Source organism: Culex quinquefasciatus, chromosome 3 (genome assembly GCF_015732765.1).
Source record: "Culex quinquefasciatus strain JHB chromosome 3, VPISU_Cqui_1.0_pri_paternal, whole genome shotgun sequence".
Classification (NCBI taxonomy): Eukaryota; Metazoa; Arthropoda; class Insecta; order Diptera; family Culicidae; genus Culex; species Culex quinquefasciatus.
Genome location: NC_051863.1, coordinates 83,733,947 through 83,753,384, shown reverse-complemented (window position 1 = coordinate 83,753,384; position 19,438 = coordinate 83,733,947). Strand labels below are relative to the sequence as shown.

At 38.1% G+C, this 19,438-nt stretch overlaps 1 protein-coding gene across 10 annotated transcripts in view; it reads right to left on the bottom strand.

Annotated features, from left to right (window-relative positions):
- Positions 1 to 19,438, bottom strand: part of LOC119770093 — a 32,613-nt gene that overhangs the window by 5,128 nt on the left and 8,047 nt on the right. For 2 of the 10 annotated variants that reach the window (XR_005278659.1, XR_005278660.1), the window contains exon 2: positions 6,160 to 6,375. Coding sequence is in view for 1 of the 10 variants with exons in the window: in XM_038264319.1 (XP_038120247.1) it covers positions 6,160 to 6,314 (155 nt within the window). In the remaining 9 variants the exon portion in view is untranslated. Of the gene's footprint in view, positions 1 to 6,159; positions 6,376 to 16,585; positions 17,464 to 19,438 lie in introns of those variants that run through there. The other 8 variants (XR_005278655.1, XR_005278652.1, XR_005278657.1 and 5 more) reach the window with 8 other exon arrangements.

The window sequence follows — 19,438 nt, the reverse complement described above, 5'->3', positions numbered from 1 at the left end:
AAAATTTACCATTTTCCGTTACCCAACTGTAATTTTTTTAGAACATGTCATTTCAAGGGAAATTTAGTGTACTTTTCAAACCCAGAAGGGTAATTTTCTCACCTAGAACAAAAATTTTCATTTTAAAATTTCGTGTTAGTTAGAAATTTGCATTGTTATTTTTCAGAGTGTAACAATGTTCTACAAAGTAGTAGAGGAGTTTCTGCTTCTTTGATATATAAACATAAGGGGTTTGCTTATAAACATCACGAGTTAACGCGATTTTAGAAAAAAAAGTTTAGAAAAAGTTGGTCGTCATTGATCATAGCCGTTCATGGTCACCCGCGACAGACACAGACGACGAAACAAAGAGAAACGCAAAAGTAACATTAGCAAAACTTTTTTTTTTCGTAAAATCGCGCTTACTTGTGATGTTTATAAGCAAACCCCTTATGTTTATAGATAAAAGTTTTTGTAATTGTCTGCTCTACAATTTTGTAGAACATTGTTAGAAAAAACACGAAATTTTAAAATGAATATTTTTGTTCTATATGAAAAATGACCCTTCTGGGTTAATAAAGATTCAAAAAGTACATTAAACTTCGATGAAAAATACGTTTTTTTTAAACTTTGAGTACGTCAACAAATCGGGCGTCCAATTTTACATAAAAGTTTCTTTGACACCAACTTTCTATCTGATCAGGCTGCAAATTATAGACAAACACCTCTTTTTTCGCATGTTCAAAAATGAAAAGGGTCTCCGTCACGAGATATCAAAAAACGGACCTCGGATTTATGATCAGGCACAAAAGTTATCCATTAAGACAAAGTTTCACGCAAATCGAAGAGGGGTCGGGGCAACTTTTCCCGATTTCGTGTGAGTTGGTAGAGACTTACACATGTTCAAAAACAAAAATGTAATTGCTGTTTAAAAATGTGTAGGGGCAGGGGTGCAGAATGGTCCGCCTGTGTAAACATACAAATTTATGAATCCAGTGTAGTTGGCTTATGCTTTGGAATGTTCCCATCAATGTTATATAATTGGTTGATGAAAAAAGCGACTTAAAATTATTTTTGATGCACTTAAAAAAAAGTTTTTTCGACTAACTTTCCAGGGTGCGGGGCAGAATGGGCCACCTTAGAAAACAAGCCATTTTTTCTAATACTACGTTGAAAAATGATAAGAAATAACTTCAGGGATCTTTCCAAAATAATTTCCATGAAATTTTATCACTTTTATAAAAAAAAGTAACTTAACAAAACAAAGATTTTTGAAAATAGTGTAAATATGTCGAAATAAGACAATATTTTTACAAATAAACATCAAAACAGTTAAAAAATCAACTTATGTTGCAACAAATGTGATTTGTGAAGCTACCAAAAGCGAAATAATCTATTTAATCCAAATTACTTAACTTTTGATTGCTTTTATAAGGCAGGATAAGGGTGGCCCATTGTGCCCCAAGTGGATTTTAATTTAATACCTTCACTACCAAGTCTCTAAATGATTTGAAGGTTCCGTTGTTGTTTGATTACCTTCGTAATAGCTCCTGGTAACATTCTAAACATTGAACAAAGTTTTTCAAACAATCTATCTTTTTTTTATCATAATTCGAAAAATACAATGAATTCAAACGTGGTTTTCGGTTTGGTAATGCATAAGACCCTTGCCTTATCGTTGGTCCAAATTCATTCTAAAGCTCAAATCCAAGGGTGGCCCATTCTACCCCCTTCCCCTATCAACAAAAATTGGTAAAAAATTAGAGAAATTTTCCGCATTTTCCAATTATTTGTATGACGTGTCACAAGATAGCACGATCATTATTGTGAGAAAACTGTCTATGTCACAAGTGTGTATTGCGATATTCAGGAAACGGAAGCAAATTTCCAAAATCGGTTTGAAGTATTTTGTACACTCAAAAAAATATTCACGTTGAAGTTACGTGAAAAACTATGTGCTTTTTCCCACTAGTCTTTTCACGTAACTTCTACGAAGTGGCCCTAGTAGAAACGGAATTTGCTTGGCCAGATCATTTCACATTGATTCTACGTGTTTAACACGTAAATGCTAAATGTATAAGCTGGTGAATTCTTAAATGAACGTTTAAGTAATCGTTATAAGAGTCTTCTAGTACTAATGAGGTTAAGAGCTTTTTTCTGATGTTAAAAATGAGAAATAAAGTAATGCAGTATTTAATTTCAATTCAATGTTTTATTGAATTCTTCTATTATTAATATTTTACAAATAATTCAAATTCACGATTTTGCGATGCCCCGTGTCGAATTTGAGCATCCAGTTTGAACCGAAGTTGACCGTAGCGTGATTGTTCCGGTGGAGTCAGGCTGATGATCCTGCGATGTCTGTGCTGCTATTGTCGTGTTCAATGATCCTCGGCACCTCGGCGATGTGCTTGACCACGACTTCCCGACGAATCTGCGAATGGTCGAGTCTCTTGGCCACGCGCAGAATCACCACCGGAAGCCTGACCTTCTGGGGACGACCGACGGATCGACAGCCGCAACGCATTTGGCGTAGACGATCTGACCACCAGCTGGATGCCCAAGAACTAGTTGTGCAATCCACACTCGAAATTTTGAAATCACACAGGGCCTCGTGGCGCGGTGGTTAGCGGCTTCGGCTGCCGATCCCTAAGTTGCTGTGGGGCGCGGGTTCGATTCCCACCTTATCCTCCTGGCCTTCTATCGAATGGGAAGGTGAAACGTCGGTCCATTTGCGTAAAAGAGAATTTGGGTGACTCACCACACATAACCTTTGGACGCCTAGAAATGAGCAGAAACTTGCAATAGAGACCACAAAAGACCCGGGGGTCGTTAAAGTGGATTGCTTTGTTTTTTTTCGAAGCACACTCAGCAAAGCCCGTTAGTCAGTCCGTGCAATTTTTGGTGGATTTAAGCACCACGGTAACACCGGCCGCTAAGGTTAGAATGAAATCCGGTGACCGCCGAGAAAGAAAATGCTTGTTTCCAGGAGTCACATTCTGCAAAAAAAATAAATATAAACAATAACTAAAATAAAAAAAATGCCATAAGTACAAACAACACACCAAACCAAGCCTACTCCGGTGGAATCGCTGGCGGCGGTTGGACTCGCAATCCAAAGGTCGTCAGTTCAAACACTGGGGTGGAAGGTTCCTTGGAGTAGAAAGAGGTTTGGGTGCTCTCCCCATTCAAGCCTTCGGATTCCTAGGTTCGAGCAGAAACTTGCAATAGAGACCACAAAAGACCCGGGGGTCGTTAATGTGGATGGTTTGATTTTTTGAACTAAAATAAATGAAACTTAACTTACCGTCTGTTCCATTTTAAAAGAAATTAGGCGAGCACAACTTCAGCAGACCTTTACCGTTCGCCATCAATTTTCATACGATTTTTCATACGCTTTCCCATTATTTTTACGTTTGTCGCGTAAAAAGAGCCTAGCGAGGGGGGAATCGGGGTTACATGATTTTTCACGTAGCATCAACGTGTGGATTTTTTTGAGTGAAGAATTCCCGCCTGGAGCCCGGTGGTTTTTTTTCGCTTCGTGGATCAGTTGGATACCAACAGTCGTCGTTTCTTTCGAATGTCGTCCCTAAAGTAAAAATCGGAGACATGTCGTTAGTGTCGATACAAAAACAAGAATTTGTTGAGTTAAACAAAACGTCATCACGTGCTCAAAATGTCAAGGGTCATGACGCGAAAATCGGCGTCGTTTACACGAATTTTTCATCACCATTCACTGAGTCGCTAAACCGTGACATAAACAAAACCCGGCGCAGTTGTGAGTGCCCTATCTCACTGAGCAGCTGCAATGCGTGGCAGTAGTCGACCAACGCTCTTTCGACGTTGCACGCACACTAGGGTGGTAAAAATCCGGGCTTTTCTGGGGCTACCCCCTGAAATCAAAGATTGACCCATCACTAGGCTAAATTCCAAATTTGAGCTCATTCTGACCACGAGAACCCCTCCCTCCAATCGCTTGAAGTTTGTATGGGAAAAATCGTCAACTGTTTTACTTTTGTACCTGTGGAAGGCGCCATAACTATCCGATTCTTACCATTTCTCAAATGTAGAACCTTCACTAAATTTTGAACAACTTTTCCGAAGACACCATATTTTTAGGATTATTCCCGCGAAGTTATTAGCGCCCAAAACTGACCATTTTTGCGCGGCCAGCTGACATGATGGTCTCGAGTCGAGAGAATAGTGGTACCATTCACGGACGCAGAGAACACAGCTCGAGATGGGCGATAGAACTATTCTCTCGAGGTTCATTTGCAAAAAAGTTCATCCGTCAAACAAAAAACCAAAAGTGTCGACAACGGGAATCGAACCAGAGACCTTTGACAAACCAATCCAATGACTTAGCTGCCTCGGCCACCACAGCTTGGTGACCCAGGAGAAGTCAAAAGTCGATGTATGACACTTGTTGGAGATTTATTGATTCAACTAACGAATGAACTCATTTGTTATGATGGTGTGAGTTGGTACCATTATTCTATCGATTTTGGCACTGAGCCCTCAATAAATTTTGAGAGAACGATTATCTCGATTCTGAATTTTGGGTGTACCTAACAACGATGTTTATTTCCAATTCGGACACGCACGCGCTCCAAACTTTAAGCGATTGAAGGGAGGGGTTCCCGTGGTCAGAATGAGCTCAAATTTGGAATTTAGCCTAGTGATAGGTCAATCTATGATTTCAGGGGGTAGCCTAAAAAACCCCGGATTTGGACCACCTTAACACACACACAAAGAAGAAACAAGTTTTTACACAAAAAGTTATTATGTATGCGTGGCAATATGATTTTGAACATTAATTATGGTTAAAAAAAAGTGTTTTGCACAGTCTAGAACCATTCAATTGTTTAAAAATAGTCAAAATAGTGTTGTAAGAAGCATTTCGAGTCTGTCATATGACACGAAATGAATGAGTGTATCTCTTTATTTACGTGTTTGAACAGACACAGTAGGCAAGCTAGTAGTGAACTGAAATATGGGTTTCCTTCGTGTGTACGCTGTCACAAGATAGCACACAGCAGACGATCTCAAAAACAAAAAGAAAACATTAAGATAAAAAGTGATATTTGCGTAATTTTTTCAGTAACAACACAACACGTAAAGCAACACGTTTTCATTTCGTCGCTGTCGTGCTACCTTGTCACATGTGCATTTTGGGCCAAGTTGAGTTAAGAAAGTCATTTTGTGCAGCTCACAGTGCCTCAACTTTTGACTTTCACTGACCTCAAATTCAATTTCAATTTGATAAAATATTATATTCAATAAAAACCGAAAAAAATCCGTGCATTTTTGTCACTATTCATATGGAAGAAGCTTCAATCTTGTTGAGCGAGTTGTGGCGCTATAACCACGGTAAATTGTGTCCAGGACATTCGTGGAAATACAATGTCCCATCCACTAGCGTGCACAGCGTGGGGCAACATGGGTCAGATGCCCCACCATCTTCAAAAAAAAAATGTTCTAAATTTGGCCAGGGAGGATCCATAAAAGACGCAATTTTCAAAACGTCAATATTATTGCCCCACCTTCCTCGAGAAGCTGGGCACGCTATTGGTTTAAACGTACTAGGTATTCCATAACATCATTCATTACTTCCGCCAAAAAACTGTGTTCGATAAGTAAATATAATGAAACTGAAATGATGATTTAATTTGTTTAAATTGTGCAAATTTTAAGAAACTTTAGTTCGACGCTTCAATTTAGTTTCACTAATAGTAATAGTTCAAGGATTATTTTACAATCTTGAACTGTTTTCACCAGTTTTTATTCTCTCATAATTTAATAGTTTGACAAGAACGCTTCAAAAATGTGTTCACATTGCATTACCATCGGTAGGTTAGATACCAGGTCTTATAGCAACCAAAATGAACTTTCTGGTGCAACTGCTTGTAATATCGCCTCTGACCGACGATGGCCATTAAAATGTTAATCAAAATATTTTATTTGCTGTCATAATCATAAAACATTTTCGCTATCAAAAGTGTTGCGCGCTGACAGCGAGTAGTGCACACGGAGGACCAACCACAGAAGCTAGCAGCAGTTTCGGTTGCGGGCATCTTTCTATACATAAATTAAACATCTATCAACGGCCAGCTTCCACTATGATGATGCTCCGTGGCAAACGAGCGGTGGTGGTGAGAAGCAGCACTTTAATATCTTTACCTCCCATGATGTCCGGCCGAGAAAAGTGAAGAATCCCTGTCCCTGTCGCTCCCTTCTAATTTTCGCGCGGTGCAAGGACGAATGATTGGCCCTTCGTTGGGTTCACGGGGCGGCTGGATGTGGCGCTCGGTCAATCGCATCCTGCGGCACAGCATCTCGTTAGGCAGGCTGGTTGGTAAGCAATATTTTCTCTCTTCCAGGAAAAAATGGACGGACCTGCAAAACAAACGAGCAACCAAATGGCTTCATCAGTGCGACTTCTCGTACAATGTTGGCTGGAAGCGGACCAACCAGGAAGGAGAAAACTGCAATCACTGTCTGTTTCTAAAGCGAAATCAATCCACTATTATCGAACTACTTGTTAAAGTAAATTTTCCACCATGTCAATCAATCAATTTTCAAACTTAAAGTTCACCTAACGCCGTGACCTCGTTCGGTCGGGTGCCACCGAGGACCACGATGTTGTTCGTATATAATCTACATGTGCCACCGCTGCCGGCTGCCGGCTGTGGCCGCTGATTGCTGGATGGATGGATGGATGAATGTGGAATCAGATTTGCTTTTCCGTGGAGAAAAGATTGAAATCATAATACGTCAACAGCATGGGCGACTTTAAGTCATCATCCATCGGAGACGGCTGTCCAGTGTCCAGCAGCAGCAGCAACAGCTTCGTTGGATGTCGTCCTGCCGGACAAAGTAGTTTCAGCTGAGTTAGACCCAAACGGCAAGCACGAGCTGAATCCAACACGTACCCCCGGTGGTATTCTCGTTAACAGTTGGAAGTAGGGATGATAGATATTTTAAAAATGTATTTCTAATTTTATTCCTTCCGATACTTTAGTAAATTCCTTACAAAACCAGCTTTTTGCGGAAAAAACAGAAAAAATCAATTCTCGAAACCGTGAAGTCAGTTCACGTTTATGGTGCAAATGCACCATACTCATGAATAAATTCCTTCGTGGATCTCACATTCGTGAACTTAATTCACGATTACGGGAATTGATTTTTTTCTGTGAACTCCAAATTTAACTATAAACATATGAAAGACAATAGCCTATAGGACCTTTTCAAAACAAAAAAAAACTCTGGACTTTTATTGGTACGCACTATGCGTTGAAAAATACTTATAATCAATGAGAGTTCAAGTTCGTAATCGCTCAGTGAAACGTCAAGCTGTTTCCCCTGAAAAAGGGCCCAATCAGCGCCAAAACGTCGGACACAGCATAAACAGCGTTTCACTTTCCCGAACAATAATGTAAAGCTCAAAACACCCAGAGTTTTTCCTGAGCATGACAGATCTGGAGCGACAATCGAAAAGGGCGCATTTACCGTCAAAAATAATCTACAATGTTCGAATTCCAAGTACTTTTCACTGCGATTGCATAAGTTTTGATGGTAAACTTTCGTTTAATGGCTCTAGGTAAAATTTCAAAACACATTAATAGATTTGGCCTTGGGCGAAAATTGTATCTCATGATTTTTCATGACCTAAGAAATCACCGACATTTTCTTTTAATCATTAGATTTTATTGAAATTCAAACATGCCGCGAAGCACTGAATGATTATTTTACATTTTTGTCGATGTCCCGTAATGCTATGTGTTAGAATTTTACGAAAAAGTGGATTTTCTTAGGTTTTCTAGAATGAAGTATTAAATGTCATTGGGTTTTCTGATAATTTACATGATTTCGAACCAAACTGCATCATTACCTCAACATTGACGAAATTACATATGGGACAGACTAGCTTCGAGCGGCAGTAAAGGGACCTTATAAAAGGCGACCTATGGTTTGTTAACATGTTAAGGTTAATGCTAAAATCCATAGCCTTAACATATTAATATTATGTTAAGAAATAGCCACTGAATCCGCTTTGTAAATGCGGCCCGATACTCTTCATGAGTCATGGGAAAAATTTATTTCACTGCTAATCGCGCGGCTCTGATTTTGTATGAAGAGTGTCAATGTTGCACGAAGTTTTTGGGGTTTTGTAGATTATCTCAGGATAGAAATCTTATTTTGAAGATCGGTGATGATCAAAAGGAGAGGCATTGAAAGCTACTCTACTACGTATCCTCGGCTTAATATATCCCAAAATGCACGTGTGACAAGATAGAACGATCACAATAATTTGTAATCGTTTGAGGATTACCAAGTTTCATTTATTCTAATACTCAAGAAAATGATCCCTAGATCAAACAAAGATATTTGAGCTATTATTGTTGGACTCTGTAACCAGGTTTAATATGTAGCATTTTTTTGAAAACTTGCAAGAACTTCAGATTAACAAATACATAACAAAAATGTTCACACTAAATCAAAACTAACAGAAGACATCTCTAGCGCCTTACTATACAGTGTGAGCGCACATCTTGTCAAGCACGGTGGTTTGAAAATATTTTATCGCTGTCGCTTGGTCGGTTAGAATAAAAAATTATCAACGATATCGAGTTACTTTTTTTTCACCAGTGCCCTAATACATTGCTTTGAAGAGACCACTTTGCTCTCCCTTGCCTATCCAACGTCGCAGCCAACTCTGTGCATACACACAGTAGATCGTGTGTAAAATTCACCATTACGCCGTCTAGGGTTACCAAACAGTCCGAGGGCTCCGGTTAAGGCTGCTGTCGATATGGCTAATCAAATCTCTGGACACTTTATTCAGGTGTTCCTTTCCGACGTCTTCCTCGGCGTTGTCGGACACGTTGCTTCCACGAGTCAAGTAGCACCACGACGAGATTCATGGCGCGATGGTATCAGGTTAAAAGCGAAGGCTTAATTCGATGGAAATCATCTCTGCGCTAATTTGGTTAGATCGAAATTGACAATTGCCAGCAACAGTCGGGAAAGTGCGGTGCGTAGGGAATAGGAGACAAATGGCAAAATGTAATATAATAAAGGTGCGTCCAAACGAAGTGTACAATTTATTTTTTTCTATAGGAAACTCAAGACTCTTATGTCATATTGGGGGATTCAACTGGTTTGTTACGAGAAGTCAATATCTGCGGTAGGTCGTTTTACTTGAATGAATACTATGATTTAGATAATTTAGGTAAAATACGCTAAAATGATTCTAATTATAATAATATTTAAAAATCTAATGATAATAATAATATTATTTCTAAGTGAAGTATCTAGCAAAGCGATAAAAATTTCTAAAGCGATTTGAAAATGTATTTTAAATTAAGTGTTTTTTCTTCATGATCGTTTCCCTATTTTTATAATATGATTCATTTGTTTGATTCATTTCATAATGATAAAAAGATGGGCCAATACATACAGATACAAATTGAACAATTCAAAATCACTTTGCACCGCAACTACTTTCGAGTCACGATTGTCGCAGGTTGCAACACCACAAAACCGAGCAAAAGATTTGATTCGAGTTCCAGCTGTGGCATGTCTAATCCAAACCATATTTCGTTCCCAAACTGGCAATTAAATTCATCTTTCTCTTTAGATTTTTTTTTTCTGCTTCAGGCTTCTCGATTTTCTCAGGACTCGCCTAGGATTTCTATCGAGCCCGAGTGCGTGTGTGGCTGGTTCGGAATTTTACTTTGACAATGAAAAACGCACTTCATCGCAAGCATCTTCTTGTGACTATTTTTCTAAAAGTTCTTTCTCTTCTTCGGCTAACTCTTGGTTGTGCTTTGGTTTATATGCTTTGGTTGCCGTTTGAGTCCTGTTAATGTGTTTTTCCTCTTTTACGGTTATTCGCATTTTCTCTCTTTTCGGCACTATAGACGACTTTGGCTGGCGCGACGCCTGGCTGGCATGGCTTAACTGCATGAGGAACCGGCTGGAACCGAGGAGAAAACGCTGCACGGCGAAACTTGTAGGAGTTGTTTTTATGCTTTTATCCTTTGCATTTGCCCAGAGCAGTGAACAGAGTGTGAGAGAGAGGTGTAGCGAAAAAAAAAATAAATATGCCGAAAATCTTCATCTTCTTTCGAAGCATCTTTCGTTGTATGTTTCACATAATGTGATTTTATACTTATCTATTATGTCTGCACTAGAAAAGAAAACAGGGCCACATTAAGGAAAACATTCTGGATTATTTTTTTTTTTTGCAAAATGAATAAAACGAATTGAATACAATCAGAATGGTATGAAACCATACTGAGCTTGCAAAAAAGAACTCAAAGTACCTGTTTCATGAAGCAGTTTTCCAGTTTTTTTTTTTAATTTGGTACACTATAATTATGAAAACATTACATCGAAAAACTTAGTTTTTAAGTTTACGGAGCACATCAACCAGAGCTGTTGCAGCAAGATTTCTGTTACAGACATTTTAGTATCTTCAAAACTACGGAAAATTTCAATTTAATTTTTTATTCTCCCTCAAGTACTGCATTCAAGACAATTTACAACAAAGTTTAACTATTTTTACAATCATATTTTTGCAGGATGGGGTCCGTAAGTTTGTCATTTATTTTAATAAGTAGACAACAACTTCCTTGGTTGCTGTGCATCCTTAAAAGATTTGATTGTTATGGAACCAGCATTCAAAAGAATATTCTAGTTTATAAGCATTTTTAGCAGAACAAGTTTAATAGTAAAATTAGGATTTTTCAATCATGATTCAAAATTGATTTTGAAGACAGCAAAAATTGATATTACTGTGAAAAAAAATCTGCAGTGAATTTTCATCGAACTTTGAACTTTTTATTTACTTACGGGTGCACAGCAACCGCGGAAGTTGTTGTATTCTTTTTCCTCAACTGTTACATTTACAGACCGAATCCTCAAATAATTTGATTGTTAAAAAAGCCAAACTTTGCAGAATATCCTTTACTGTCCATAATTGAAAATTCGGCTATTATGCCAAATCAAGTATTCCAAGAAAAACGCGTTTTAGTGTTTGTCACAAAATCTCCGTCAAGGCAATTTCCCATAAGAGTGGCATATTAGCCGTTTTGTTTTTCGCATCGGCAGTCAAGTGAATTCAATTTAGTGAAATTCAAGTTCCAGAAGATGCGTTGGAACATCCTCTACCACCAGGTGCTAATATATCGCTTTTGCCAAAAGTGGATATTAGCCGTTTTTTCACTGGTGAGCAGTTTAGTGAGCAATAGAATACATACAATACAGTTCCCGTAGTTTTGACGTAATCAATTCAATTTGCACACTCTTAGGCTGATGTTTGTAAGAAGCACAGTGACTATCAAAGTCAATCCTGTTTTTAAAATAACAATTTTTAGCGAAACATCCAGTACAGTACATATTTCAACAATATAAATATTAGCCCGGGTCAAAAAAATTAAAGTTGCTCAAATCGAAAATTAAATGAGATTGCCCGAAAGAGTTCTCAAAATGCAGGCTCAGGCCAAAATTTCAGCTCGTTTGGTTGAAAACTGGCTTGCCTTGAGCAGGAACAAGTTTAAATGGGAATTAACCCGTAAAATTGAAGCATTTAGATAAATTGCAAAACACTTTCAAAGCAAAAAAATATGATATCCTTCTGCCACGTCTTTTGATCGAGGCAGCCTTCTTAGTGTTCTTTGATTTTCCCAATACATTTTGCTGGGACCATGAGAATTTCTGCGACGGCGGAATGAATCCGGTTCAAGGCAAGACCAGGGGCCTCGGATCGTCTTGCACCCTTCGGAGGAATTGTTCCCCAGACCATCCCCTAGGACCCCATGGTATGCAAAAGTCATCATTTGTTATCAACTGACTTGTACACCCAAAACTGGCAGCGCTAGTCCGAGAGAATGATGGTCTCGAGTCGAGAGAATAGTGGTACCATTCACGGACGCAGAGAACACAGCTCGAGATGGGCGATAGAACTATTCTCTCGAGGTTCATTTGCAAAAAAAGTTCATCCGTCAAACAAAAAACCAAAAGTGTCGACAACGGGAATCGAATCAGAGACCTTTGACAAACCAATCCAATGACTTAGCTGCCTCGGCCACCACAGCTTGGTGACCAAGGAGAAGTCAGAAGTCGATGTATGACACTTGTTGGAGATTTATTGATTCAACTAACGAATGAACTCATTTGTTATGATGGTGTGAGTTGGTACCATTATTCTATCGATTTTGGCACTGAGCCCTCAATAAATTTTGAGAGAACGATTATCTCGACTCTGAATTTTGGGTGTACAGAGCAATTTACCTATATGCTCCAATTTTACGGGTTAATTCCCATTTAAACTTGTTCCTGCTCAAGGCAAGCCAGTTTTCAACCAAATGAGCTGAAATTTTGGCCTGAGCCCCATTTTGAGTACTCTTTCGGGCAATCTCATTTAATTTTTGATTTGAGCAATTTTAATTTTTTTGACCCGGGCTAATAAATATTGAGACAAGCCTTACCGTTTGAAATAAAACGGTTACAAATTTATTATTATTTTGGCCCGCGATTTTAAGGTCGTTGCAAATATTTTTCGAAGTTTACTGCCCATGCTCGCATAAATGTCCATTATGCATTTTTGCCGATTTTGAGTTTAATACTGGAATAGCTTATTTTATTGTGTAACTTTGTGCTACATCATTAAAAATCAGAAATCAACGACAAGTTTGCTGGTCCCATCTGAAAAATGTTCAGATATGGGTCCCATCGTAAGATAATAAAAAGTTGAAAAATGTAAATTACAGGCCACAGTATCAACATTTCTATTTATTAACAAAAAAGTGTTGTAAAATGCATTTTACACCTTTCAAGTTGTTTTGCAATCATTAATTTCCAAGATTTATAAGTATTGACAAAAATTTTATTTTGCGAGAAAAAAAGTTTTTACGGTGCTGTACATTGTAATTCCATAAAGGTTCAAAATATTTTGTTCTCAGTTGATTAGACTTCTATTTCCATTGAAATTTTGATGTTTTTGAAAAATATTTTTAACCTCTGATTTTTCGGATCAATTTTGAAAGGAAAAAGGGGAAAACTTTGAAAAATATTTGCAACGGCCTAAACGGCAACGTTAAGTTATACGTGAAGGTGGGTCTACGAGGTCTAATAAAGAAATTCATTTTTCGAGTGATTTAATAGCCTTTCCTCATTGAGCATGAGAGCATGAGCATGAGAGACCACCGTAATATCCTTTCAGCACTTCTGATCATAGGTTTCGACGATCTAGTGTTGTTTTCCTTATCAACAGCATGTATGAATGCGCTGAAAAGGTAAAACACCATGATTGCCAAAACTAGATCAGTTGCGAATAGGTAAAAGTCATTGGCCACCAACGGCGCCCGCCATGTCGGTTTGTAGACCTCGATTTTAAGGGACGGAAATGTAAGTTAGCGCAGGTTGCTACTAGGGCAGCTGATTTACTCTGTGCTTACACCCCACAAGCACCAGGAACCTGAAAATGTGTTAGTAGGATAAGGTGCTTGGTCAGGATTCATCATAGAAGATGATGATGCGACCCAAAATCATAGTGAGCGCTCCCTAATAACCTGCTTTCCTCCTAAATGAGGCCCTGCCCTTAGTGGAAATAATATGCGAACAGCTGAACGTAAAATTCCTGGAAAAGGAACATATTTTTGAAGAAGAAAACGAATGAAAACTATCCTAGATTGCAGTTGTGAGAAAACCAGCAAAGATTATAGTTTTTTTTTCGTTCGTTTAATTTCCAAAATAGATTATGCTCGGCGTGCCATTGTTCCGGGCGTTCTGGATCCGATGACGATGATGGAGTGCGGAGAATAGGAATGGGCAAAGGAAAACAATCGAGGACGAGCGAAGCTCGGCAAAAAGAGGAAACTCGGCACAAGCAAAGTGTATACAAAAGTACCAACCAAAAGGGAGGGGATGAAAAAATAAAACCCGGCCGAACAAAATTGATTGCTGATTTCGATCATGCACTTTACGATTGCTTGAGCACACAAGCGCTTCCTGGCTTCGGTGGAACAAACATAGGTGTCATGTTTCTCTCCCCCACCACAAACATTGTGTATTTTCCCACGATGTGTGCTCTATGCGAAATTTGTTCGTGCAGGTGAATATATTTCCATGCCATCCATCCATGCCTTAAGTGATGTTATAGGATATCCTTTTCGTTTAATCACTGCTTAAAAAGAACGTTGTATGCATATTCTTTAGAGGACCATAACATGCACATGAATAATTATTTTTTTAAATGCTTCTTTTCTGGTTCCAAAACATGATGCCATTGTCACAAAAAGTGTAAGTAATTTTAAATGGAAATTTAAGTCATTCAAAAAAAATGCCCTGGATATGACTAAAACAATTACAACATGTCACTGCCCTTATGGATAACTTATTTAATTTCTAATAGGACTAGTACACATTTCATTTTATTTTTTGTCTTTTAGCTGGTTGATGTCAAAAGGCGAAAGTAAAAGTAAATTCAAAATCTTTTATTTTAATTGTGAGTATACTGTATAACGTATAATTAAATTCTTGTAAGGTGAAGCCGTTGATCATTTTCGAAGAAAATTGATCATCACTCTAAAATTTTCTGTATTGAATTCAATTTAACGAGTTTCTGCACCAAAATGAATCAGCATGTGCAAGTTGTTGCCTTCTTGAAGGCACTGAAGGAATTTTGGTCTAAATCAGCGATTCTCAACCTTCTTCTACGCCGGTACCCCCTACTATGTAAATCAAGTAGGCCCGGTACCCCCGTTGAGAATCAATGGTCTAAATCAAATGGTTTTCAAAATTTATATAATTTTGTGGTGCAATCATTGACACCCTAATCTAATCAACCATTGACATCCTAGTTGGCAATCATTGATTTCTATAACTTTGCAAGGAATGGGATAATCATTACCAAAAGGAATCAGTATGTGCAGGGCACTATTCTAAACAACTTGTTGAAGGAGTTTTGTCAAAATATTGATAGCGACGCAAAATTTATATTTTTGAACGAAAAATCATGGCAATGATGGAAGTCTTCACGTTAACCTTATTGCAGTTATTCTTCTGCTATGTATGTTATGTTACATTTGAAAAATATCCAAGAATTTATGAAAATAATGTATTTCCTAAGTTTAACGCCTTTGTTCGATCTCTGGCCTAAAAACATTTTCTCTAGAGGATTAAAAAATCAAAATCAAATTATTCGCTCTACAGCATTGCCTTGGCGTTCTCGATTACGAGATTCCTACTCGCAACTATGTGTTCGAAGGCTAGAATGTTGAGGCAATTGCAAACCTCTTTTTACACCTTGGCTTCCATCCATCGCGGGATTCGAACTGACGACCTTTGGATTGTTAGTCCAACTGCTTACCAGCGACTCCACCGAGACAGGACCCAGGGAGACGACTCCTAAACCTGGACTGAGCTATCAACCTAACCTCTAGGTTAGACCGGGGCCAACATTTACTTCCCTGTCCGACGGAAGGCGTGATCAAACAAATCTCGTCTCAAAATTTGCCACCTGGACCTTCTGGGATCGAACCCAGGCTGACTGGGTGAGAGGCAGCCACGCTTTCTCCTACACCACGGTCCCGGCTACATGAAAAAAAAGAGTTCCCAAAATCGTGAACAAGCGTTCATGAAAATGGGAACCACGAACAAAGTGTTCAAATCCCATGGTAAGATTTTCAAAAACGTACCATGGAATTTGAACACTTTGTTCGTGGTTCCCATTTTCATGAACGCTTGTTCACGATTTTGGGAACTCATTTTTCTCTGTGTAGAATTAAGAAGCATCAAAACAGCAGTCAAAATGTTAAGGTCCCAAACACTCTATAAATTACCTTTTTGCAGTGAGCATAAATCAGTTGAATATTTTTTTGTTTTAACCAAAACCAATAAAAAATATCCAAACATTGTGTAAAAACAGCATTCCCAATGCATCACATGGTGGATGGAAGCATAGGTGTAAAAAGTGGTTTGCAATTGTCTCAACAATCAATCTCGCAACCGAGAACGCCAAGGCAATGCTGTAGAGCGAATAATTTTGATTTTTTACATAATAGTTTATCAGAAGCAAATTTTTGACGGATGTTAATCAAAGTAGGAAAGTATAGTATAGATTTTTCCCAGTGTATCATTGTTCAGATGTTTACAAATGATAACAATTTTGAGGAATGGGACGAATAAAGAGGCACAAAATCAATGTATTTTTGGTGGACTGTGTATTTTGAAAATAAAAATAATAATTGTAACTAGATTCCAAAACAGGATTCCAATTTGCGAGATAAGTGTTTTAATGTCGCTTTTTCGCCACTGAATTAAACATCACCATTATCACCGCACTATTAGTTTCACGTGGACTTGGTGGTTAAGCCATTAAGCCTTTTTCGCTCACCAGGATGCTCCCACTCAACGAGATCCCTTTTCTTTTTAGAGTAAAGCTATATCTAAATTGGTTCAATAACAATGCATTAAATATTCATTCTCACCCAATTACGCTCCACAGCCAAAATCTCGGTAAAATAATTTACCATAATGATCGCTGTGTGTATTTGGCGGCACTCTGTTGAATCGCGAGGTTTGAAGGAGAAATACTCACCGAAGGAATCAAGTCGACAGGCAAATGACGCGGGGCTCCTTTCTTTGCTTCTCGTTGAACTCGAAGGCTTTGCCGGTGGTCGCACGAACAAACAGCGGGTGGGGAAACGAACGGAAGTGGCAGGTTATCCGACTTTTATAAACACATTTCTTACGGTCCACTTGCTTTCCCGCGGAAAAAAGGGCAGCAAAGCGCCAAAAAGTGTTTCCTTTTCGACACTGAACAGCGGAGCGCTCTGCCACTTACGTCCTGGCCTCTCCTGCTGCTGCTGCTGGGGAGAACAGGGCAAGAGTTACATCGTGGCGAAATCCCCAAGCGGTAACATTACTCTTTAAAATAAACACTTCTTTCGAGACTTTCCCACTCGCACTGTAAAGTTTGGTTGGTTGGCCTGCGGAGAAAACGAAACCAGACGATGGCGACGAAATGGCTCGATAAAAGCTCACATTTTCCTTGGTTTTATTCCCAATCGTTTTGGAAAGTTTGAAATATTCATTCGATGCTGCTGAAATATTCATCTCACATTAATATTTCATGATAATTACAGTGAGCCTTTTAAGTTTCAATTTCGTTGATTATTTTCTAAATATTTGGGCCGATTCTGCGAGAAATTCCTATCGACAGCCTGATTAAAAATTGATTACGATACTTGTAAGCGCGGTTCCGCTGGACCAAAAGGAATTTGCTAAATTTAGTCGCAATTAAGAACGGTAATATAATTTAGCTGCGGAATTTGTAGCTCGAAAACACCCCACCTTTTAATAGCTGCACAACGCTCAGCCCCTACACCAACTAACTAACTAAGTACGTTCGTTAATCCGAAATCGTTTCTGTTAAGAGCAACGTTCTGCACCGAGCTTCAGTAGCGGAATGCGATGAAATTGTTCCAGCACTGGTTTTCGCGAGTTGGCACCTTCTGCTGCCCGTGGAAATTATCCTTTCAAGCATAATCAATTGCGCTTTCAGTCGATTCCCGAGTGCCAGCCAATACCAAATCATGGCAAAGTGTTGTTTATACTTAGTATGAAGCTAAAAAAGTCATCAACCTTGGCGTCTCCATGAAAATAAACATATTTTAATAAGTCTAACGAATAACTGTAGTGCCAATAGCAAATCGATTTTCCAGCACAGAAATTTTTCAGTTCCTTTTGGGGTCTTCTAAACAACTTCTCAAAGTTTGGAAACGATTGGTTTAGTCCTCACTGTGCGGAAAGCGATTAAATTTTCTATAGGAAAATTACCTTTCAACTTATACTAAAACTGGACTCGTATTCGGTTGCTCTAGAAGGTGCTCTATAACATACCCGAAGAGAGTATGGTGCTAACTAGAGGGTGATGAGCGGGAAATCGACCATTACTGGACCTCCCGATTCCCGGAAAATTCGGTCGAGACTCCCGGGAAATTTAAAACTAATAAATATCGGAGCAAAAAAGTATAAACTAATAAGAAAAACATTTGACAAATTCAAAATTGTTTAGAACATTGAATGTTCAATGTTCGATGTTCAAGTTGGAATTAAGCAATGCTTCTCTAATCTTCTTTTTCAGAAAGTGTAAATTTCAACTTGACAAAAATTCCAATAACTTTGATTGAGAGAAGCCAAAAACAATGTGGACCCCAAAATTTACCTTGAAAAAAGTTTACCAGTTACACTCCAGAAATGAAAACAAATGTTTTAATTTCAAATATTATTTTAAAATTATTTCTAAGAGGGAAAAGCTTTTTCAAGTTCAGTTCAATTTTCATATCTTCTCTCGAGCATAGCAATCCTCATAATCTAGTTTTTTGTGATCATTTGGGTTTTCCTGATAACTGTAAGTTTATGTCGCCATCAGGGGGGGGGGGGGGGAGTCTAATCAACTGAGAACAATCTAAAATGCCTTTTTCTGCATTGAAAATCATATTTAGCATGTTTGGACTGGTTGAAAAATATTTTGAACTTTTATGAAATTACAACGTACAGCACCGCAAAAAAAAATCGTCAATTCTTTGAATTTTTTGAAATGAATGGTTACATAACAACTGGACAGGTGTATGATGCATTTTGAAACACTTTTTTTATTGAAATGTTGAAACCATGGCATGTTATTTAAATTTTTCACTTTTTTTTTTTTTGCCCCCTCCCTCGACATTCATCAGAGTTGAGGCATATAAACTTTTAAAAATATAAATATTTTTTCAATTATTATTTACAGTTTACCCATTACAAAACAAAAGTTTAATTCATTGTTTTGAGTCGTTGTTTTACTATAATTATGGGAAATATATTAGCTATATTAGCTATCTTTTTACAAAAATCTAATAACAAGTTTGTGCAGCTTTTGAAAAATCACTCAGTGCGAATTAAGATTCGTAATTTTTTTAAACTACAATTTTAAGTCTTGAAAAACTCAGGAAACGATTTTGTTTTTGCAGATTCAGGAAAAAATCAAAAGGTTTCATACACCTAGTTCCTCAAAATAGTGAGTCTACTTAAATTAACGTTTTATAGAATTAGTATGGGTTAATTGAAACTGAATTATTTTAACAGAAACAAATTTATTACTTTTCATTTTAAATTTTTGGCACTATTGGCATAGTCAAAAACTCCTGGACCGAGAATTCCCGGAAATGGCCAAATTCAACACTCCATTACCGGGAAATAAAAATGTCGAGAATCGATACAGCGATTTGAAAACTGGTTTAAAACGTGATTTTCGAGCAAAAAAAACGCGTTTTTGGCCAGTTTTGAAAACGCTGTATCTTTTTTTAGGAGCTAATTAGCACCATAATCTAGTTGGGAAATTTGTAGAGCACCTTCTAGAGCAGGCCTGCCCAACCTTCTTGGATCAATTTTCACATTTTTGATCTTC